The following is a 24,000-nucleotide window of genomic DNA, read 5'->3' as shown; positions in this document are numbered from 1 at the left end:
TAAAAAAAATAAAAAGAGTTATTTCAAAACTGATCACCCAGAAAAATTATGTGATTTTAACTGGGGTCATGGCAGTTATGAATACTAAATTATTTTTAATCATAAGGTTTTTTGTTTCCATTTTAATAAAATGTGATTTGCTACTTACTGATTGTAAGTCTTAAGAAGTGTGAATTTGCAAAATTATTTAGAGTATAGTTGCTCTTATATACATTTATACTCTGGTGTATTCCATTTTTTGTTTACAGAGTCCATATTGTCATAACATCTGTGTATGTCTTTGGGCTCCACCAGGAAGTCAGCTCATATCCAGTCACCCACCCTTCTCTTTATACTGCCTAGCTCTCTTCCCTCCCCACATTACGTACACACAGACCACACCATTTCATATACCCCACACTTTGTACTTTGCACCTTGAGGGCAGGCACAGAGAAAAAATGCTTGAGGAGATAACCCTGAAATCAGATAACTTTAGGAAATATTTGTGCAGGGAGTCCTCAAAGTTGATGATTGTGTGGCTGTAATCAGCTTTTGTATGAGCCTTTAAGAACTGTTCAGACTGTATCTATTACCTTTGTGGTATATCTTGCATTAGGTTTGTTCCTTTGTTCTTATATCCTCTAGTAGTCTTTACTAGAGTGTATCATTAAGCAAAAATTATCCATAAGCTGGAAAAACATTGTGACTCAATAAAATCAAGTCAGATGATTTTCAAATGACTTTCAGCTCTTCAGTTCATAAAAATGTTACATTTGAGATGCTATGAAGAGAAATACACCTCTACTCACCATTATAGTACTGTCTCTTATGTGTGCTGTACAGGATGCCTTTGTATTATTAAATGAACCTGGTTATGATGTGTAGGATGACAAAAGAGCTCTTTTAAAAAGTTTTATTTAAATACAGCTTTAGTTTCTTCTTTATATTTTTTCACTTTGGAAGTATCAGTATATGTTAAGTGAATATACTGTTATCAGACGACATTTGTAACTGTATCAATACTTTCCTTGCCTCCAAGTGTTGGCAATTTTGGAGTTTATATAGTACTGGTGGGTAAACATACCACTTGCCACTTAGATATATGAATAGTATTAGAATTAATTCCATTTTATAAATGAAGGAAATTGTCAAAATTGTTGGAATTTCAGAATAGATCAAGTTCCCTCCATGACTTCCCTTTTTTGGGAGGGTGTTGTGGGGGTGGTACTTATTCTTCTACCATCATGCAACTACTTACTCCATTTTCAATCCCCAAGTTCCCCCACCGTTGTGTGGTGAGTTGTTCAAACCTCCTCTCTCTGAGATGCCCTCTACCTGAACACTCCACATACCAAAACAATTACATTGCTTCTCTGGGACCAACTCCCTCAGAATTTCTATTCCCTCACTTCAGTTCAGTTGTGACTAACGAGTAGTCATGCCCCTCCTCTTTTCCCCTTTTAACCCAGAAGGCTTTTCTTCAATTTACATTTACTCTATAAATAGCAAAGGGGAAATGAATGTTCATTTGCTTTCCACCCTTTCTTTGCAGTTAAAGAGGAAACAAACAGATTGCTGCTTTTCTTTGTTTCTGCTTAAGTACTGTGTATTCATAAACACTGAAGGGCAAACAGACATTCCTTCACAGAGACAGTCCCAACCTAAGTTCCCTTAAGTGATGATAGGGAGAAATGATAGCTTTTTAAAAAAATACATTGAAATTATTTGTATATATTTTTAAGAATAGCCATTGGTGTAATAGTTGGGATTCTTTATTATTAATTAGGAATAAACTATTATAATATATAAGACTTAAAAGATCTTTGAAGCTAAATCAAGAGATGGTATGTGGAGAAATGAAGTTATTTCTTTGAATCCATCTCCTAGGACAGCTTCTGGGATGTGACTTTAAAATACTAAATAACTGAGATTTGAGAGCATCTCTAGTGGCAATCTAATTAGTGTGTAAGATATTTGGGAACTCGTATGCATGATTTAATGACCTTGCTGTTAGACCCCTTTATTTTTAAAGATAATTAATATGTAAGATAAAATAGTTGAATTTTGACTTTGGGAATAATGTCAAAATGATAAAATTTAAAACCTTTAGAGATATAAATTACCAAAAACGTTTGGTGGATAGCCTACACTACTTTGCTCTAGTTGTACCACATTTTCTTACCATTAAAAGGACTGTGAATTGGAGAATCAAGAGGCACATGAACAAGATGGAAATGACGAACTAAAGGACTCTGAAGAGTTTGGTGAAAATGAAGACGAAAACTTGCATTCCAAGGAGTTACTTTCTGCAGAAGAAAACAAGAGATCTCATGAATTAATAGAGGCAGAAGCAATAGAAGATTTAGAAAAAGACGACATCGAAAGTCAGGTCTTTAGCCAGTTTTTTTGAAATATGACTCAGATAAATTAAATTATAATAAATATTTCCTTTTAATTCAATGTGGAAGTCTCAGATTAAAAAAAAGCTTTTTTAATTTATAAATCAGCCAAAGTCCTACTACCTGAGAGGACCTTTAAAATTTTTGCTTATCTTCCACATTTGTATTTATTTTTACATAGTAGCTATCATGCTATAAGTTGCTATTCTATATAATATTTTCACGTGTGACTTCATAACTGGTATATTATGCCATAATTTATTAGATTGCTTTCTGTGTGTCTAATGGCCACGTCTTTAATTTGGGGTATTTGAGCTTTAAGTTGTTTTCTCCCTCATTATAAATGAGTATACCATTTTCACTTTTGTCTTGCCAACTTTACCTGGTAGTGGTCTTTTTTTTTTTCCCTTCTTTTTGCTACTTTAATAGATATAAATGAGTAATTTGCATTTCTTTGGGTATTATCAAGGGTGGGGAAATTATGAGAGCATATAATTTCAAAAATCTTTGAGTGGTATGCATTATTTGGCCTTTTTTGAAGTATGATACTACATCTTTTAAAAAACATCAGTGGACTAGGGAGTAAATGTTAGTATCCATGCTTAAAACACTTCTAGCTCAATAAATGAAGGGATCAAGGAAGAGATTTTTTCTAATTCTGTATTAATGTGGCTAATTTTATGTTGGCATTAAAAAAAAGTAACATGAATTATTAAGCATTAACTTAGAGCCCACACAGTATCATAGACACTGCACCAAACACAAGGCAAGTGATAATCAAGTGTAGCATAAAAGAATTCTCATGTTACCTAGATATTTTATAAAGCAAAGCTATTGTATACCCTTTTACTAGGAAATTGAAGCTCAAGAAGGTGAAGATGATACCTTTCTAACAGCCCAAGTAAGTTTACATTTAGTCATATGAACTTGATAATTGTGGGTGGAGGGGCTTGGAAAAGGAATCTAATTTTGAATTCATAAGTATTTAATTTATAAAACTTATTTTAATGCTATTTATTCATTATATAAAAATACTTAAATTTGGAAACTGAAATTTCTTTTGCCACAAAGGTAATTGGAAATTATTATAAGGAGGTTCCTACCATTTTCAGAATAAAAATAAACACAGTTAATCTTTTCTATAAAACTTAATTCTGATTACCAGTCTTGAGATGTCAACGCCCTTCTTGAATTTTTTCTGTCACTTTGGTATAAAATAAATCCTTCAGAAATACTAATATCCTTTTCAAAGCTTTACTTAAGTATTTTGTTAACACTCCTAATAGGAGGGACATAGTATAAAAATGATAAAAATCTCTGTTTTAGAAATTAACTTGGGATGTGTATACAGAAAGTGTCTGCTCTTCTATTGTGTTAAATTTTGGTATTGGTATATGTGATATACAATGTCAGGATCTGTAGTGTGCATTTTAACTTTTAAATTTTTCAATATAATTGACATATAACACATAGTGTACATTTAAAAGCATGACAACCTATACTCTGAATATTTATAGCTCAGTTTCTGTGGTAGTTTTTTGTTTTGTTTTTAAGGTTATCCTTTGTCTTTTTCTGATATACTTTGTGCTCAAGAACCCCTTTTCCACTTTTTTTTGAAGTACGCTTTCAAACAGAGATAGGAGTTCCCTCTATTTACTAGATTTAGGAAAAATTCCTCACGATTACTTCCTCACTGTGGTATTTACTAGATGAGTATCTAGTGAGGCTCATATTTAAGAACTGCTTAGCTGATTGCCTAAGCGCATACCTTCTTTCCTGTACCTCTCTTGCCTTAAATGCTGGTGATGCTGTATGTGACTCTTTTATTCATTGAAGTGAGAGTAGAAATTGCATTTCTGAGAGAAGTGTTTCTGATAACTTAGAATATTCAGAAAAGCCTTGTTGGGGCTGTGAAAGTCTATAGACTTGTCCCACATCTGATTCCCAAGTATGTTCGTTTCTGTGTGATGAAGAACCGATGAGGAAAAAACTAGGTCTCAAATTGAGGAGAGTACCTTTTCTACATTAGTTCAAAAAAAGGTGGAGTTGAGCTCTGCATGCTCTTTAGTAACTAGTCTTTGAATTTCCATCAAGGGCCACTCCTGCAGTTGTACAGATTGTGAGCTGTGTGAAAACATCATTTCTGAGGGCACCCATTCACATAATAGAGCATATTTATTCTATAAATTAAACTTAAGAAATGGGTGCCTTTTTGTAATTTTCACAAAATTTTTGGGCCAGAGATGGCCCTTGCCACCTCTTCCTTCACATATTGAACAAATGTTTAGTCTTACCAAGAGGCAAGATTTATTTTTTTGGTACAAAAGATAGGGAGGTAATATAACTTCAGTGAAGTTTTAAGTAAAGTGATTTTTTCCCTCTTTCCAAGTGCATTGTGGAACATCTAGAAACATAAATGTTTCTGGATCCCATCATGATCTAATGCTTCTATACATGTTTAATAATCGTTAATTCATTATATATTGTTTGACTTATGCATTAAGGAATGCTACATAGAGTAGAACCATCACTAGTTTTAGCTATTAGCAACTCACAGCAGTCTTGTTTCACCTGTACCTCCACATACCTTCCCCTTTGTCCTTTATTTTAAAACAAATCCCAGGGCCTCCCCGGTGGCGCAGCGGTTGAGCTCTGGGTTGCGAAGCTGCCCATGGCCTCTGCAGAGCTGGTTCGATCCCCGGCTGCTCCCCGGCCACCAGAGGAGGGTCCCACATGGCGCGCAGACCTCTCCTGCCGCCCGCTGCTCCCCTCAGCAGTGTACTTCGGTCCTTCTGCCTGCTCTGCTCCCCGCTCTGGCTCTGGTGAATTCTCTCACCCTCCCGTGCTTCTGACTGTACCCAGTGCTTGTATAAATAAATAAAAATTAAAAATAAATAAATAAAAAATAAAAAATATTTGCAATTCAAAAAAAAAAAAATAAATAAAACAAATCCCAGACATCATATTTTGCTTTAAAATATTCAACATAATCTCTAAGACAGCATATTCTCTTTTTTTTTCAATTCTAATATAAGGTTTTTAAAATCAAATATATGGTTAGTATTCTAATGTTCAGTTGTGTTAGGATTTTCTTTTAAACAGGTTTTGTTTAAATCCAGATACAAATAAGTTCTACATGTTGTGAGTGATTAAAATGTATACCAGGTCTCTTTTACTCTAAAGATTTACCCTTTATCTTTTCTGCCCCATTTTATTTGTTGAAGAAATTCAGCTGTTTATCCATAGAGCAAGGGTTGTCAAAGTTTCTTTTAAAGGACCTGATAGAAAATATTTTAGCCATTTTGGACCTTATGGTCCATGTCATGATTATTCAACTCTGCCATGTAGTGTGGAAGCAGCCACAGATCATAGGTAAATGAATGTGCACACCTGTTTTAATAAAAATATTTACAAAAACGGACAATAATGTAGTGTGCCAACCCCTGCTCTAGAGTTTTTAGATTTTGCTGATTACATACATGTTTACTGTATTTCCTGTAAATTGTTCCTTGTTATAGGATCGAAAGCCTCCTTTATTCAATTCAGGCCCTCCTACCCTCCAACTCTATCACTACTTCATAGTTAGTGTTATATTTAAGGTAGCTTTGCGTTGCATTTGGATACATGTGTTGGGTGATGTGCCAGGCATTGGTGATCCATACCGCATTCATTTATTAGTGTTACCAAAGTGGTGATAATTCTCATTCTTCTTAGCTAGACTGTTCATAGGAAGGTAACTTAACTATCTACTGAGTGGTTACCCACCCAGTGGTATAGTTTACAAAGAAAAACCAGGATATACATTTGATTCTTTTCCTTTTATTCACTAATTCTCAGTGTAGTCAGGTGGTTCATTATCCTCCTTAACGGTGACTAGTGACTAATCTTTCCTTTTTTTTCCTTTTATTTCATTTTGAACTAATGGTCTTAAATGTGCTTAATGTATTTCAATTTATTGTAGTTATTATCCTTTTAATGTTCCGATTGTCCCATCTGTAGCTAGTGAGAACCTCTTAGCATGGACTCTTGAGTTCTTTCACTATGATCCTAGTAGTCTTTGATTGTTTCATTATTTCCTAATATGTAATAGTGTTCCATTTCCTGCTCCAGACCTGAAATTAGCTTGTTTTTCCTTTTAGTGGTAAATGGCATTTTAAGACAATAAGCTTGATGGTAGGGGTTCATTGCTACTGGGTCATTAATGTTCTAGGAATTTTCAGTGTTATAGAGCTAGAGAATATGTGTAGGGTTTTTTTTTGTTGTTGTTAGTACTTTTAAAATAAAATAGATTTGAGTTCATAGGGATACTTCTAAGTTGATAATTGTATTTATCTCACAATACACATACAGCTTTTAGAATCATTATCCCAACACCACCACTGATATGATTACTGAAATAATTTAAGATTTTTCCCCCCCCCGGTTACATCTGATACAAGGGTGGACCCCTTTAGAAATGAGCAGATTATTGTGTATTTTAGACTAGTTCTGTTGTATCATCAACTAAAAGGCTAACGTGTTATATTTTGTTTTCATTATTTATGTGTTTTTTGTTTGTTTTTTGTTCTATAATTCCTTATGAATCTATAATTATTTTAAAAGAAAATATTAGGATATTTAGTCAAATGTTACAGTTATTTAAAATAACATTTCCAAAGTAAAAGCTATGAGATCAGGTATTTATTCATAAGTCTCCTTCACATATCCTTTTACTGGTAAACTTTTAATTTACTCTTCTGTTACTTACTTTAAAAAATATAAGCAGTAGGCAGTATATTTGCTTAGGGATATATTTATTTTAAGACCAGACTTAAGACTTTGTCTTAATGCTTACAATTTTAGCCTTTAGGTATTATTAGCCTCTAGATTCTTTGTCATACTGAATAGAATTTGGTTCAGGTTCTGTTTCTATTATTACTTAAAATATTGTGACTTTGGACTGGTTCTCTTAGTTAACATTTGTAAATGAACATTATTATAATTCCTACCCACTAGATTGATGTGAGGATTAAGCATAGATCCTGACACATGATATCTATGCAATTAGTGGTTATTTATTGTATTTTTCCTAACTTGAAGATACCAGTAACTAGAGAATTTTCTGGAAAATTGTCTCTACAGTATTTATATTTACTAATGCTTTAATGATTGAAAATTTCATGTTATTCTCAATCGATCCTTCTATATTTGCCTTTACTCCTAGTGTTTCACTAACTTAAATCCCTATTTTTCATTTATGAGTTTTATACCTCTCAAAGCCGGTTTATCTCATCTCCTACATAGTAAAGTTTTCTCTAATGTCTCTCTTATATGTAGTGCTTTTACTCTCTACAGAGAACGTTTTATATCCATTATCTTATTTAATCCTGTTAATATTTAGATTACATGTAATTTCTACTTTATAGGTGAAGTTCACCTAAATAAATGAAAATATCAAAGAGTATAACTATTTCACTAATAACAGGATAAATACTTAGGTCTCATGATTCCTAGTAGTCTGCTACATTCTTTTTACTAAATAACTCCATGCCAGTGAATATTGTTTTCTGAATTGTGTTATACTTCCACAGTACTGCAGTTAAGTGTACATACATATAAATGGTTAGTTGAGTCCTTCAACAAGCAGTGTTTTATATTTATTTGGTACATTCATTCAACAAATATTTATTGAGTGCATATTTTGTAACAGTTATTTTATATTTCTCAGAATCATTAGCAAAAAGCCAGATAGATAGCATTCAGTTAGTGGTTCAGGGTTACTTTGAAGGTTTATTTTAAGTTAGTTAGGCTGAATACTGTCTTCATACAAGTCAGGGAGGAATTCAATGGAGACCTTCCTACTTAGCCACATACATGTATTACAAGGTTAACCTAGGGTTAGGTAGTAGAATAGGTATACTAGTGAATACTTTGTTACATGAGGTAAATCATAGACCTGTCTTTGTCTCTTACTAGTTTTTGCTTCCACTAGAATTAGATAAACATTGAGAAGCTCTGTATATGAATTTTGGCATTTGATGAAGGGTTGTAGGTCACCCCACAAATATATCAGTATGAGTACCTACCTTACAGAGCATTTGCTTCATTTTCAGATGTGTGAGGTATATTTTTCTAAGATACACTCAAAAAGTAGTTAATTTAAAAGAATGCTTCACATTGTGGTTATTTACTATATTCCTCATTCTGAAAAAACTTTTCAGTAGAACAGAATGAGTTTCAAATAGGGTACACATCATGTCTTTGCATATATGTCATTTAAACAGGAAAAATTTCCCACTGCATTTTCCTAATTTCTTATTACAAGGATTATTTAGGGCTTTTAGTGGTTCTGGCATACTATGAATACTGCATAGTAAAACATATATGCACTGATGTGTGGCTTTTTTTTTTTCTGCTACCCTAATTGTTTTTTTGGTGATTTATCACTAATGTTGGTTGTTTTCTAGAAGCTGGGTAGACCCCTTTAATAAGGATCATTTAAATATATGTAATGAGCTAATGTTACCAGTATTTTGAAAATAGAAAATTATGAAATCTTCAGAAAACATGTTGAATAATGAGTTTAAGTACTTAAAACTTTACCAGTTTAGCAATTGGAAATAACATTTCTGGCTGGCAGGGGAACTACATCAGAAAGAAATTTTGTTTTGATGTAATAGTATTTTTAAAGTTTGGCTTTACTTTTAAAAATAACAAGTACTTTTTGCCATTTCTTTCCTTGAACGTATTAGTATGGTATCTCTTGAGTAATATGCTGTTGGCATATGGGTAGAAAAAGGAGAGGCAAGTTGCATTCTTTAATTTCTTTTGTCTGCTTTTAAATAAAAGTTCAGGTGTTCCAAAGTATTCCTCCAAGAGCAATTGCTAAAGTAAAAGATAACTTGGAGAACAAAGATTTATCTGTGATTCCAACATACCGCATTCTTTCTTTGCTGCCACTTAACCAAAAAAATTTTTTAAAAGATTTATTTATTTATTTATACAAGCACTGGGTGCAGTCAGAAGCGCGGGAGGGTGAGAGAATTCACCAGAGCCAGAGCAGGGAGCAGAGCAGGCAGAAGGACTGAAGTACACTGCTGAGGGGAGCAGCGGGCGGCAAGAGAGGTCTGTGCACCATGTGGGACCCTCCTCCAGTGGCCGGGGAGCAGCCGGGGATCGAACCGGCGCTGCAGAGGCTGCGGCCAACTTCGCAACCCTGCGCTCAACCGCTGCACCACCGGGGAGGTCCACACTTAACCAAATTAAAGCATTTTTCTTTACCTTCCAAATGTTGCAGACTAGGAGCGTAATGATTAAAATTAAATTTCAGTATAATAATTTATTAAGAAATTATGAGAGCACAGTATACTTACGTAATGATAGGACTCATATTTCTATCAACCAATAATTTACTCGTTTTGTATTATTTTATTCCCTAAGCTTATGGCTTAGTTTTTCATAGCATTTTTAGTTTCCCTTTGTGTTACTTTGGTGTGTGAAGCAATTGATTGTTCCCTAAATAGCTTAAAATTGAAAAATCATTTTTAAATGATTACTTAGAAATATGATTTTTACCAGTATGATTTTGAGCATATGGTAAAATATTTGGCATTTTAAAGAAATGCGTGCTTTTGTTTTAAAAAAAGATTTATTTTTATTTATTTATGCACGCATATTTTTATATTTATTTTTATTGATGCATTTTTTAATTTTTATTATGCATTTATGTATGTATGTATGTATGTACATATGTAGGCCAGAGGTATGGGGGTGAGAGGATTCATCAGAGACAGAGTGAGGAACAGAACAGGCGGATCTACTAAAATTCACTGCTGAGGGGAGCAGCAGGCAAGACAGGAGAGGTCTGCTGCGTCTTGTGGGTTAGCTCCCAGGCTGGGAATTGAACTCATATCACAGTGGCTGGTGATAGCTTCAGAGTGCTGAAACTTTAACCCCTGCACCACCAGGGAGGTCCCAGAAATGTGTGCATTTATGTGACTATAAAATTGTGTTCTAAGATATATGCCATTTCAAAGTTTTATTTAGTTCAAATTTTAAAAATCTTAAACAAAGCTGCTAATTCCAAATAATTTTTCTTTAACTCTAAGTAAGTCTTAAAGTGTGGGCCAACAACATCGGCATCACCTGAAACGTGTTAGAGATACAAAGTCTGAAGCTCACTCCACACCTTCTGAATCAGAAACTGGGGTTGGTGCTCAGCAATCTTGTGTTTTAACAAGCCCTCCAGGGGATTATGATTGGACTCAGCAGTGGAATAGCACTACTATTTAGGCTTTGTATATGGTAACTTCACACCACCTTGACTGAAAATGATCTACTACTCTCATTTTTCATTTTAAAAGTTACAAATTAGGGCCTCCCCGGTGGCGCAGCGGTTGAGCGCTGGGTTGCGAAGCTGCCCGCAGCCTCTGCGGCGCCGGTTCGATCCCCGGCTGCTCCCCGGCCACCGGCGGAGGATCCCACATGGCGCGCAGACCTCTCCTGCCGCCCGCTGCTCCCCTCAGCAGTGTCCTTCAGTCCCTCTGCCTGTTCTGCTCCCTGCTCTGACTCTGGTGAATTCTCTCACCCTCCTGCGCTTCTGACTGCACCCAGTGCTTGTATAAATAAATAAATATTAAAAAAAAAAATTTCATTCTTTAAAAAAAAAAAAAACAAAAAAAAAAAAATAAAAGTTACAAATTAAAACATCCCTTACAGTTTTGTCCAATTTTTAGATTATAATGCTTATTACTTTGCTTGTTCATTATGATATTAAATTTGAGAAAATTGTTGGTTCTGTCATGCTATGATTACTTCAATGATCTTTGCAGTATTTGCTTAGTAAAGATTTTCCCTTTTATTTTTTATTTTTATTGTTTTAAGACATTTTTATTTATGCATACAAGAACTGGGGTATAGGCTTGAGGTGTAGGGGGATTCACCAGAGACAGAGTGGGAAGCAGACAGACAGATCTACTGAAATACACTGCAGAAGGGAGCAACGGGCAAGACAGGAGAGGTATGCTTTGCTATGTGGGTTAGCTCCCTGGCCTGGGATCAAACTCATGTTGCAGTGGCTGGCCATAGCTTGATAGTGCTGAGACTTAACCCCTTTGTGCCACCAGGGAGGCCCCAAGATTTTCCCTTTATATATTCCTGTTTGCAAGGTGAAAATAATTACATCTTTTAAAATTTAAATCATTTTTAAAAATGTAAGAGTTAACTTGTTTTGATTAAAAATGTAAGCGTTAACTTGTATTGATGCACAAATATAATTTTATGTTAATAGCTACCAGTGTATATGTGACACTATTGATTCATTTTTAACAGATTAAAAGAAATGAATAATTTGAAATTAACTACTCTTCTCACTTCTGAGGTGCCCCAAAAGGGAGTATTTATTGGTTGTTTATTAATATGCATTCAGTCTTTTCAAAGTATATGTCTTCAGGTTATACTTTCTGGTAATATTTTTAATAGTGTGTCCTAAGAGTGCTTTTGAACTGAATTGCAAAATAATCAGGTCAGTGTTTTTTTATTGGCAGCTTTTTGATAAAAGAGTCGAGTTATATATGAGTTACATGAAGTAGCTTTGAGTACTGAAACTAATAAAATTCATTATTTAGCTAATCATTGGCAGATATACCTGTTTCTTACCTAAAATTCTAACTATCAGACTTTTCTCTAAATGGGTTCTTGTTCTGATTGGCAAATCCTGTATTTGTCAGTGATAGGTATCCCTAATTAATATAGACAAATTTAATTTGACTGATTTTATACTCTTACTAAAATCCAGTTTTATGTGAATTTATTTACATTTGCTTATTCTTTGAATTTTAGGATGGTGAGGAAGAAGAAACTGAGAAAGGTATGTTTGATGTTAAGTAGAGTTTTAAAATTGTTCACATTTAGAAAAACAGTAAATTATGTGAAAACATTCCTTAGTTGAAATCTTTTTTTTGAAATGAGTTTGTTTTCAAATTTATCAATTTAATGAATTAAGTTAGCACCTTGGTTTTATTTTTCAATTGATTTTAATTTTCTTTTTTATAATTAAGATATGTTCTAACTAAATGGTACATATCAGTTACTGTTGGGCACTGCCATTTTCTATTTAACCCAATTTTAATTTTATTTTTTAAAATAACTTCTAGCATACGGTAAGTTGACTACATCCTTAGACTGGCACTGCAGTAAACTTGTGTGTGCTTATTGGAATCCTTCTGTGTAATGGGTAATGAATTTTCCAACTCGTCCTAAAAAGGGTGGGTGAGTAGGAGACTGACTTTCATGTGCTGCTTAGAGAAACTTTATATAGTAGTTTGAGAGCTGTCTCATCCAGTACAATTACAGTAATAGTAAAACGTGGTCGGTACAAGATCATGGCAGAGTGCTTGGATAGAAGCCAAAGAATAAGGATCCTACTTTGGACTAGAAAGGACATGGAACAGGGTTCTGAGCAAGGCAGAATGAAAAGTCTAGAAGCAATGATGAAGCAAAGATACTGACTGAAAATCTCATATGCCTGAAGCCTTTCTATTTTGGGGGAATGGAAGACATCTTTGAAAATGGTAATTGCGGGACTGACTGGACAGGATGAAGACTGGAAATAACCCATTTCCTGAACGTTACGAAGCAGGCCATCTTTGGAGCCTTCTGTACCAGTTTTCTGTATGATTCTGGACTACCCAAGAATTGGATAAGAAGAGTGAAAAAGTTGCCCTGAAATATTCTGAAGACTGACTGACATCCTCAGACTGTGACCTTTCAAGATGTCACCATGGGAGTTCAGAAGGTCGCCAGGGTTAAATCCCAAGATGATTGGAACATTGAATAACAATTCTGCACATTTTCCATTATCTCATGAAGGATAAAAGTCTTCTATATGCATTAACTTATAACCAGAAATGAAGAACTGGTATCATCAGCATGGAACCATTTCCATCCACCCTTTTGTTGTTTGGTATTTGTATGTAGAAATCATTTTTTCCATGAAGAATAAGTGATCCTGGGTAAAGGATTGTTTATGTTAGTTAATACCCTTGTGTTTTTTTCCCCCTGATCTTCCATCAGTGCTAATAACTGGCTTTATATTTTCTAGGTCCTATTCTAGCTTATGAATATGAAATTGTTTAAACTTCTTGTTTTGCCATATTTATTCCTGTTAAATCCTCTTAGATATAGCAGGTTCTGGTGATGGTACACAAGAAGTATCTAAACCTCTTCCTTCAGAAGGGAACCTAGCTGAAGCTGATCACACAGCTCATGAAGAGATGGAAGCTAATGCGACTGTGAAAGAAGCTGAGGATGACAACATCTCGGTCACAATCCAGGCTGAAGATGCCATCACTCTGGATTTTGATGGTGATGACCTCCTAGAAACAGGTAAAAATGTGAAAATTACAGATTCTGAAGCAAGTAAGCCAAAAGATGGGCAGGACGCCATTGCACAGAGCCCGGAGAAGGAAAGCAAGGATTATGAGATGAATGCGAACCATAAAGATGGTAAGAAGGAAGACTGCGTGAAGGGTGATCCTGTCGAGAAGGAAGCCAGAGAAAGTTCTAAGAAAGCAGAATCTGGAGACAAAGAAAAGGATACTTTGAAGAAAGGGCCCTCGTCTACTGGGGCCTCTGGTCAAGCAAAGAGGTTTGTTTTTCTATGTCAGTTCTTTACGATACTGAATTCCAGCATTCAATAAGATCACTCTACATTAAGGGGGTGGCTTCAAGACCATGTACAGTAATTAGTACTTATGATCCTGCCTATAATATTTTTGACCGTCATAAGTTACTTTAAAAAATTTTCAAGATCTTCGTAATATGCAGTGTGTCCTACTGATTGCATTGTCGAAATGTCAGCATATATTTGGTTTTTTTTTTTGGTTGTTTTTGTTTTTGTTTTTGTTTTTTTCAAATTGACAAATTTTTTGTGTTTTATTTTTAAAAATCCTTGTGATGATGGTTAATGAACAACTATCAGTCCTAAGAACACAAAATGAAGTCAAGTCCCAGTCCTGAAATCTGGAGAAGATGGCCATATATCCACTGAATAGAATTGTCAGAAAAATCTAGATCTTCAGGCATCTTGGGGAAAATCAGTGCAAGAATCCTAAGGGAATCATTTGTTCAAATAACCTAATCTAGGCCTTTGGAATTGTTAATTTGTGTGACTAGCACTAGTCTGAAATACAGTCTATATCAAGCTGTTCGATTTTTGGATTTTTTGTTTTTGTTTTTTGTTTTCAATTTTCTTCTGGTAATTTGCTTCTTTAGCTCTTCAAAGGAATCTAAAGACAACAAGACAACATCCAAAGATGACAAAGGTAATGAATATTTTCCTTTTTATGTAATTTGTAACATTGCATATTTTTGTTAAAAACTAATAATTGCCTGGGGTTTTCTTTGATATTTATTCCTTAAATGCTGACAAACTAAAAATGTCGGGATGATCTTTGCTACAATAAACTCTTGGTATATTGAAGCAATCACTATTTACTTACTGGTATGAGTGTGCCAAAAATTTATTTGGTGTGTGTTTTTAACATTGTGTTGTAAGCAACTTTTGAATATTAATTCATTAGGTATTTCATTTTCTCACATTATAATTTCAGAATTATGTTAAATTTACTTGCAGTCATTTGTGACCTCTGCGTACCAACACAACCTTTACCCTGTTCTGTCTCTTAGGAAATGTGATATAAATAATACTTGTGTATATTTGTGGAGTCTGGTATTAGAGGAAAATGTCTCTAATATTTGTTTGCCTTTTTCATTCATTAAAGTAAGGCAAACTTATTAATATAACTAGTCTATAGTATTTTAGTGTTCAGGGTTTACTTTCTAATTTAGCTTACTTTGGGTGAAAGTTTGATGTAAGAAGGTTTTATTTTAAAGACTCATAAGCTTAAATATTTGATTGCTTTCTGTTATTGGGTAGTCTCTCGTTACTTCATGGCCTTGCCCTGTAGTTTCATCTCATACATATGCTGTCTTCTTAAAAAATACTTCTTTTCTATAAAAGCATTTTCAGGGAAATTACCTGTTCAGGTACTGTGAAATTCTGAAATGCCTCCTGAGTGACTAAAGGATGTATCCTCTGATTTAATTAATTTTGTTGCCATATTTTAATAGCTGGAAATTTTAGTAATTGATTTAGTAATTGACAATTGCAGTGCCCATGTCCCTTACAGTCTTGGTTAATGAATAAGCTATAATTAAATTTATAAGTATTATCCTTTAAATTTAGCCCTTAGTAGTCTTGGTTAAATTTAACTTCTTCCTATTATTAAATTTTTTTCCCTGTAATTAGAGTAATACCTAGCTCAAATGTTTACCTGTAACACAAAAAAGCAACACAAACTTAAACATTTTATAAGATAAAATAGATTCTTTGGGGCCTCCCTGTGGCCTAGGCATTAAGTCTCAGCTCTTTCACCACTATGGCCTGAGTTTGATCCCTTGCCAGGGAGCTGACCCACATATGGCACAGCAGACCTCTCCTATCTTGCCTGCTGCTCCCCTTAGCAGTGTATTTCAGTAGATCCTCCTGTTCTGCTCTCTAATCTGTCTCTGGTGAACCCTCTCACTTCCCCCCATCTCTGGCCTATGCCCCAGTTCTTCTATGAAAAAATAAATTTAGGGTCTCCCCGGTGGCGCAGCTGGTTGAGCACAGTGCTATGAAGCTGTCCACAGCCTTTGCAGCGCCGGTTCGATTCCAGGCCGGGAGATTCCCACATGGCGCGGCAGACCTCCCCTGTCTCACCCGCTGCTTTCCTTAGCAGCATCTTTGGTCTGTCTGCCTGTCCTGCTCCCTACTCTGTCTCTGGTAAATCCTCTCACCCTCCCACGCCTCTGGCCTGTACCCCAGCTCTTGTATAGAAATAAATAAATCTTAAAAAAAAAAAAGAAATTAAAATAAATTTTAATCTGGGGCCTCCCCAGTGGCACAGAGGGTTGAGCGCAGTGCTGTGAAGCTGTCTGCACCCTTGCAGCAGCGGTTCGATTCCCTGCCGGCCAAGGAGATTCCCACATGGCAAGGCAGACCTCCTGTCTTGGCCGCTGCTCCCCTCAGCAGTGTACTTCGGTCCTTCTGCCTATTCTGCTCTCTGCTCTGTCTCTGGTGAATTCTCTCACCCACCCGCACCTCTGGCCTGTACCCCAGTGCTTGTATAAATAAATAAAATTAAAAAAAAATTAATCTTAAAAAACATATAACTTAAAAAATTAATTCTTTGATGAATGCATTTCTATTCTTAATATTTCAAATGAGTCTGGTATATGTTGTCAACACTGAGAGAAGCTTTTTACATAATTTTTAAAAAGAATTGAAAAGTTACTCTTTCTACATAGAATAATTTGAAGTTATAAAAATTGTTACCTTTTAATTGCTTATGTATTGTTTCTTAAAATGGGTAAGAATTGTTTTACAAATAAAGTCAAATGAATGAAAATTCTCCTAGTTTAATAGCACATTTGAAGAGAAGCACTGAAGGTTGACCAGGCCTATATTCTAAAAAATGGCATCTGTATGTAAGACACTAATTTCTGCATGGAAATAGTACAGAAATGTTTCATATAAATAACCATTTACCTATTTTAAAGGATTTTAAGGTTTCTGATCTTATAATTGATTTGTTTTAGAAAATTGTTTTTTATTAAATGCAGGGTTATCCAGCTGCATATAATTCCCATTTTCTCTTATTCATTGTCTAATAGAGAATGAAGATGAACTGGTTTGTTAGTCTTTGTTATTGAACATTAAATTCTTGAAATCAGTTTTCATCCCTTATTGTAACTTGTCCCTCTTGCACTCTAAATTTCTCAGGATCTGAAGCCCACAATAGAATGTGGATAATTAAGTAGTCAGATTCGTAGATAATTGCTTCCTGGTAGCCTATACCGAGTACAGTGATATAGTATAAATTATTAAGCAACAGCAAAAATCCAAGACATGTAATTGATTTCTTAACCCACTTTAACTTAAAACTCATACAGTAGGAAGTGTACAGATGTTCACTCAGATTTGTTTCCTTGCTAGTTGTATAGTTAAATGTATTTACTTTTAATGGCAAAATCATAGAATTTTGATAATAGTAAGCATGTACTATCAAAATTAAATGAGAAAGAACATGTCCCTAATAATTTTGTGGAAAAACTTCAATTTAGATACTTAGACATCTAATAATAAATCTGTTCTAGGAAGCACAAGTAGTACAAGTGGTAGCAGTGGAAGCTCAACTAAAAATATCTGGGTTAGTGGACTTTCTTCTAATACCAAAGCTGCTGATTTGAAGAACCTCTTTGGCAAATATGGAAAGGTACACTTTTCTTACCTTTTTATTTATCTTTTTGTGTCTCCATTGGAAATAGGGATTCTATATAAAGCAGTATAGTGTAAAATCTTCTAATTTCTTGTTTCTCTTAGGACTGTTACAGGCATAATTATTGAGTTCTATGGTAACGGTGAGTTTTATCATAAAATCTCACTCTGAGCTCTAAAGATCTTTGTATTAAAAGCTCATATTTTGACCCCATTTTAACCAGGAACTGAGTTTTATTCATCACATTAATCATGGTTTTTTTAGCACCAAGTGTTGCAAAGGCAAATTTGGTCAGCTGGAAAATATAGGTAGATTAATATTAGGCATACAGTATTGGGGAAGAAACTTACAACTGACATAGCCTCTATCATGCAGATTCATTACAGTGTTGGGGGAAAATATACGTTAACCAGAAACTGTGAGGTGTGCTGTGAAACAGGAATGCCAGTAGATTAAAGAGGAATCTTTACTGTGGTTGGTGCCTCAGGAAAGGTTTCTCTGGCATATAAAGGGGAGACCTAAAGTAAGACAACAATATTCGATAATATTCAGTTAACTATTGAACTGAGCTCTGTCCTTTCTCCCTTATGTTTTAGTTTTCATTATACTTTTACATTTTAGTTTTCACCATGCATCATATTTAACCTATGGTGTAAACTCCTTGAGAGTAGGGTGCTTCTCTACTGTACTTTGTGGGCATTTGGTAGACTTTCAAATATTTATTAAGTTAATGACCAATATAGGTAAGTAGTCATTAATGAATGTTATAAATATCTGTTTGATCTTGGGAATTTTTTTTTAACTAGTTGGCTGGGTATTAAGGTGGTTGTTATAGTTGTCAGATCAGAACATTGAGAATTATAGTGTTTGGTATATTTTTTGTTCTGTTTTCATTAAAATGATATTTTAATGTTGGCATTTATTAGGACTGAATCTATGTAAAGCTATCATGAGCTTGGCAGCAAGATCTTCAGCTTCTAATTAAATCACTGTTGGGGGCAAGTTAACCTTTTCCAGAATTGACATAAAAGCTGATAGTTTCTAACCAGCCACATCATACAACTTTCTAAATTCCCTATTTACTTCTTCCTGGCATTGTGTCTGTGTTATTCTTGATTATTCTCTCACTTTCCTTCTCACTCATCCATTCTTGGCTTGTCTCTCATAATAATTCATTTTGTAGAATGGAAGTTGTCGTTTTTATATTGGTATAAATTAAAAAAAACCCTCAGTGGGAAGTGTATTCAGGGTATATTTTTACAGCTGCTTTTTTTTTTTTAACATGTGACTGAATAATTCATTTTGAAATTTTCTTATAGTGACTCATAGGACTATGTTCATGCTCATCTAAAAAACTTTCTAGAAACTTAACCTTATTTTCTTCTCTAACAGATTCAGGGTGGGCCTATGATAGGTAAATTTGGACCCAAATTTAATCGACAATCTTATTTGTTTCATTAATTTTACCATTACTTCACTGATACAAATAATTGTGCTTTGACTATGTATTTGAAAAGAAGAAAATACTTAATGAATTAAATTGCCTTTCTATACTTTAAATTGTTCCCCTGAATATTTAAGTACTTATAAGCAAGGTAGATGGCAATCCTCAGTATGTAACACAGAATATTGTGTTGTTGGAAAAGTCATGACTCATTTTCTCTGTTTTTCAAAGAAAAAAATACATCTTGACTTTTCTGACTACCTAGTAATATATATCTTAAATTGATCATTTGTCCTGAATTTATATACCCTAAAATATCCTTTAGTTGAAGTATTTTCAGTTTTAAAGTTTCTTCTATTTAAAAATGTGTGTAGTTGTAAGATTTTCTAAAGTATGATTTCATTTTTCAGGTTCTGAGTGCAAAGGTAGTCACAAATGCTCGAAGTCCTGGGGCAAAGTGCTATGGCATTGTAACTATGTCTTCAAGCACAGAGGTATCCAGATGTATTACACATCTTCATCGCACTGAGCTGCATGGACAACTGATATCTGTTGAAAAAGTAAGTTTGTCTAACTTTATAAAAGGGAAGTTACTCTGAGTGTTAGTAATTCTTAATTTTAAGATGCTACACTGGTAGTATATAGAATTTGGAATGATTTTTATTTTTACATTTTTTTTCTTTTTATTATTATGCTTTCTAAATTTTCTATCATCAACGTACTTTTTATAATTGTAAAAATGTAACTTTAAAACTCAGATTATTTTTCTGGTTTAAATCTTTCAGGTTAAAGGTGATCCTTCTAAGAAAGAATTGAAGAAAGAAAATGATGAAAAGAGTACTTCAAGAAGTTCTGGAGACAAAAAAAGCACAAGTGATAGGAGTAGCAAGTAAGGACTTACTTTTTTGATAAACAGCACATAGATTTTTTATACGTTGATGAAGTAGTTCTCATTCTGTTTTCTTGTGTGGGATGGTATGGTCAGGACACAAGCCTCTGTCAAAAAAGAAGAGAAAAGGTCATCTGACAAATCTGAAAAAAAAGAAAGCAAGGATACTAAGAAAATAGAAGGTAAAGATGAGAAGAATGATAATGGATCAAGCGGCCAAACTTCAGAATCGATTAAAAAAAGTGAAGAAAAGAAGCGCATAAGTATGCTATTATCTTCTCAATCTTTCTAATGCATTCTGTAACTTAATTTTTACAGTGGAAGGAAAGAGATTACAGTGCAGATACTTAAATTTCATTGTTGGATAGCACTTTCGTAGAAGAGGAAGTTTTATAGTACTAATTGTCTTTTTCTTTTTTTACTCTTTGGAAAGAAATGTTTTTGTAGCTGTAAGCCCCTCTAAGGTCTGGATTGACTTAAAACTATCATTGATTTGTAGCTTGTATTTGAGTTTGGGGTCTTCTGATATCACTGAAAGTATTTATATTAAGAGATTGAGTAATTGTTAAAAAAATATTTTACATTTCAGTTTTCATAGAATAAGTAGTTCTTTCATTTCATAATTATGACTGAAATACAGCATTTTTACATTTATTTTCTTTCTTAAGGAAAATTTAGACCTTTGTTTAATTTTTTTTTCCTCATAGGTTCAAAGAGTCCAGGACATATGGTAATTCTAGACCAAACTAAAGGCGATCATTGTAGGCCATCAAGAAGAGGAAGATATGAGACAGTAAGTCTCTGAGAGGGATGTTGTATACTATGCTACTTTTTTCTTAGAAAAGATAATTCAGTATCTCTGACCAGTTTTGCATACTTCTGTGGTAGAAAATCTAAGAAAAATACCATTATATGTCTAAGTTTTTTAAATGACCAGCTAAACTTGAAAAACAAAACCCAAAATTATTTAAATTTCTAGTTCTATTATAATTTTTTTCTATAGATTCATGCAAGAAGCAAGGAAAAAGAGAGAGCTAGCCTAGATAAAAAAAGGGATAAAGACTATAGAAGGAAAGACATCTTGCCTTTTGAAAAGATGAAGGAACAAAGATTGAGAGAACATTTGGTTCGTTTTGAAAGATTGCGACGGGCAATGGAACTTCGAAGGTAGGAGAAAGTCTATTTTATACCCGTCTTTTACTATTAGGTGCATTTTTAACACTAGTTATAAGCCAAATTCCTGGAAGTTGTACTCCCACAAAAAACTGCCACTTCTCAGCAGTGCGATTATACCTAACGGTTTCTTAAGTTTGCATAGCATTTTACAATGTACAAAAATACTGTTCCATTTATTATCTCTATCTCCAGCAGTTTAAGTTAGTTATGCCATTTATATACTTTTTAAAATGGAGGCCCAGAGAGGCTAAATGACTCTTCCATTGCCACCAGGCTAATGAGTGGCAGAGTCGGGACTCAGACCCAAGTCTTCTGACTCCAAGTCCAATGCTCTTTCCTCTACTCCAAAGCTGCCGCCATAAAAATCATGACTTTAAAGAAAAACTTGATTTTGAGATATGATAGTCTCAACATAAACTACAATGTTTTAAAAAGTATGTTGACACTTTAGGGAAAATTTATTGTACTTTGAATTAGAGCCCAAGTGAAGGAAGGTTTGCCCTGTGATTCTTAATATGTTCAAGCTGTGTCCAAAAGCAAGCATTCTCTTTAAAACAAACAGAACGAAACATTTCTATTTATAGAGGCAGTATCTCAGAAGTCCATGAGTGCCCATTTGCTTCCCTATATTAATTTTTGAGTGTCACATAAAGGATTCTTGTGAATGTTTTTTCCAAATATTAACCTATTATTTTGAGAGGTCACTTAAAAGGAGTTTTATTTATTCATTCTCAAGAATATTAGGAAACGCCAGAGGGTAGTTTAAGCAACTGAAATGATGCTGTGATTGTCACACACTTTACTAAAAGAAAATAATCTTTGTATTGCTCAGAACCCATGTTCTCTTTTATTATTATTTTTTTCTTTTGATGAAGCCCCAACATGCTTTCCCTCCTCCTTACATAACAAGTTGGGAGGAGAATGTTGGTAGGAGCCTAATAGAGCAAAGATTCTCAACCCCTAGTTAGACAACACCCCTTCTATAAATAAAAAAAAAGTTGCAGTTCACTCTACTATCCTACCATGAAATTGATAACAATGTACCTATCTGTACAAATAACTTTTAAAAATCAACTGAGTGTCATTAACTCTAATACAAAGGAGAAATAAAGCCTTTCATGAAACATATATTCCAAATATGACATTCTAGGCATGATTGTTTAGAGGCCTAGTGTTGTAGTCAGACGTTTGCACCTCTCTTTAGACTCCTGAGAATGTGAAAGCTAGAAATAGACTGATAAAGTCATACCAGGAGTGCTGTTGACATTATGACAGGATTTCTGAAATGATGAACAACTCTTCAACTTCTCAATAAAATACAACTTTGCCCTTTTTTACGTGGAGTTACATTCCTGGAAATTTTAGAAAACAAACCAACCTAGCATTTTTTAAAAATGTGTTAAGTTCTAGGCTCAGAATTTTTTTTTAAGGATTTTATTCTGTTTTGTTTTAATGGCTTGAATGTCTTTTGGCATTTGAAAGGTATTAGGAGTGTTGGATAGTTTTTTATTGTGTAGGACTATCCTCACTATTCCATGCATCATAGGTTATTTAGAATCTTTGGTCCCTTCCCACTAAATGCCCTTCAGATAATTGAATTTGCCCCTCACATTTCCATGGGGGCAGTCCATTAAGAATTACTGGGTTAGAGGAAAACATGCTTATAGGTAAAAGTATACTGCCTTCCTTAGAGTGAGGAATTGACAAAAAACATGATTAAAAATCGTAACTTTATCAGATGGGCAAACTTATGAACTAGCTCCTGACTCAAAAAAGCATGTTGCCTGGACCCATCTTTTATTTGCCAGTGAGCATTCCAAGAGTCCTTAAAGGCAACCATTTTACTTATAGCATAATGTTACAATTCATGTTGATGGTTATGATCCCAAGTTATCAAAATAAGGTATACCTTGTCTAAAGAAATAGGCTGTATATTAGATAATGGAAATTTTTCTCTTAAAAACATTACAAGTTGTAGGTTTGGAAATTCATATGTGTAGAATATCCATTTTAAAATGTCAATTAATTAATGGGCTATTATTATAGTGGGATTTTTATTTAAACAGGAATCTTCTAAGAGGCAACTCTATAAAATTCACATGCTCAGCTGACAGTCTTAATAAATAAGTAATAGTATTGGAATGTTTAAAGTTTTATTTTAAGTTCTCTTTCCAGTTACATTAAAACAACTTAGAGTTGAAGCTTAAAATTTCCAGCCTCAAGGAAAAATTCAAATTCAGAAGCTATTCTCTTTCACACAGTGCTAGCATAATTTAAGTATTTCTAAATACTGATTTTTGTTAGACGAAGAGAAATTGCAGAAAGAGAGCGTCGAGAGCGAGAACGCATTAGAATAATTCGTGAACGGGAAGAACGGGAACGCTTACAGAGAGAGAGAGAGCGCCTAGAAATTGAAAGGCAAAAACTAGAGAGAGAGAGAATGGAACGCGAACGCTTGGAAAGGGAACGCATTCGTATTGAACAGGTGCAGTCAGAAAATCTTTTCATCTTAAATAACTGACCTTTTTCAAACCCTGTGATTTTGCCCTAAAATTTGCTTTACTTGTTGTAAAGCTTCTATACAATGAGTTAAACTATGAGCTTTTATTAAATGTCCCTGAAAGATAATAATGAATTAGGTGCTAGTTAAAAATCCTTTAGTTGTGACTTTGTTCTAGCTAATTGGTAATAACTGAGCTCTGCAATTTCATGGCAGCCTAATAGTCTGAGCATAGGACTATGAGTCCAGAGTAGTTGTAATCCAGGCTCTGTCACTATCCCAGTCTTAGGAAATATAACTGCTTCCTTACATA

General features: G+C 34.2%; 1 protein-coding gene across 4 annotated transcripts in view; it reads left to right on the top strand.

Annotated features, from left to right (window-relative positions):
* The window catches only part of SLTM (SAFB like transcription modulator), a 46,146-nt gene that overhangs the window by 13,480 nt on the left and 8,666 nt on the right, over positions 1–24,000 (top strand). For 3 of the 4 annotated variants that reach the window (XM_037502575.1, XM_037502578.2, XM_037502577.2), the window contains 12 exons: positions 2,172–2,369; positions 3,233–3,280; positions 12,199–12,226; positions 13,537–14,005; positions 14,632–14,681; positions 17,557–17,675; positions 19,533–19,682; positions 19,908–20,011; positions 20,108–20,274; positions 20,719–20,804; positions 21,015–21,178; positions 23,492–23,672. In XM_037502575.1, coding sequence (XP_037358472.1) covers positions 2,172–2,369; positions 3,233–3,280; positions 12,199–12,226; positions 13,537–14,005; positions 14,632–14,681; positions 17,557–17,675; positions 19,533–19,682; positions 19,908–20,011; positions 20,108–20,274; positions 20,719–20,804; positions 21,015–21,178; positions 23,492–23,672 — 1,764 coding nt within the window. The remainder of the gene's footprint in view (positions 1–2,171; positions 2,370–3,232; positions 3,281–12,198; positions 12,227–13,536; positions 14,006–14,631; positions 14,682–17,556; positions 17,676–19,532; positions 19,683–19,907; positions 20,012–20,107; positions 20,275–20,718; positions 20,805–21,014; positions 21,179–23,491; positions 23,673–24,000) is intronic. The other variant, XM_037502576.1, reaches the window with a different exon arrangement.

The sequence above is a fragment of the Talpa occidentalis genome, unplaced genomic scaffold (assembly GCF_014898055.3).
Source record: "Talpa occidentalis isolate TD23 unplaced genomic scaffold, MPIMG_talOcc4v2.1 talOcc4.11, whole genome shotgun sequence".
Lineage (NCBI taxonomy): Eukaryota > Metazoa > Chordata > Mammalia > Eulipotyphla > Talpidae > Talpa > Talpa occidentalis.
Note: the sequence above shows the minus strand (reverse complement) of the source record. Positions and strands in the feature narration are given on the sequence as shown.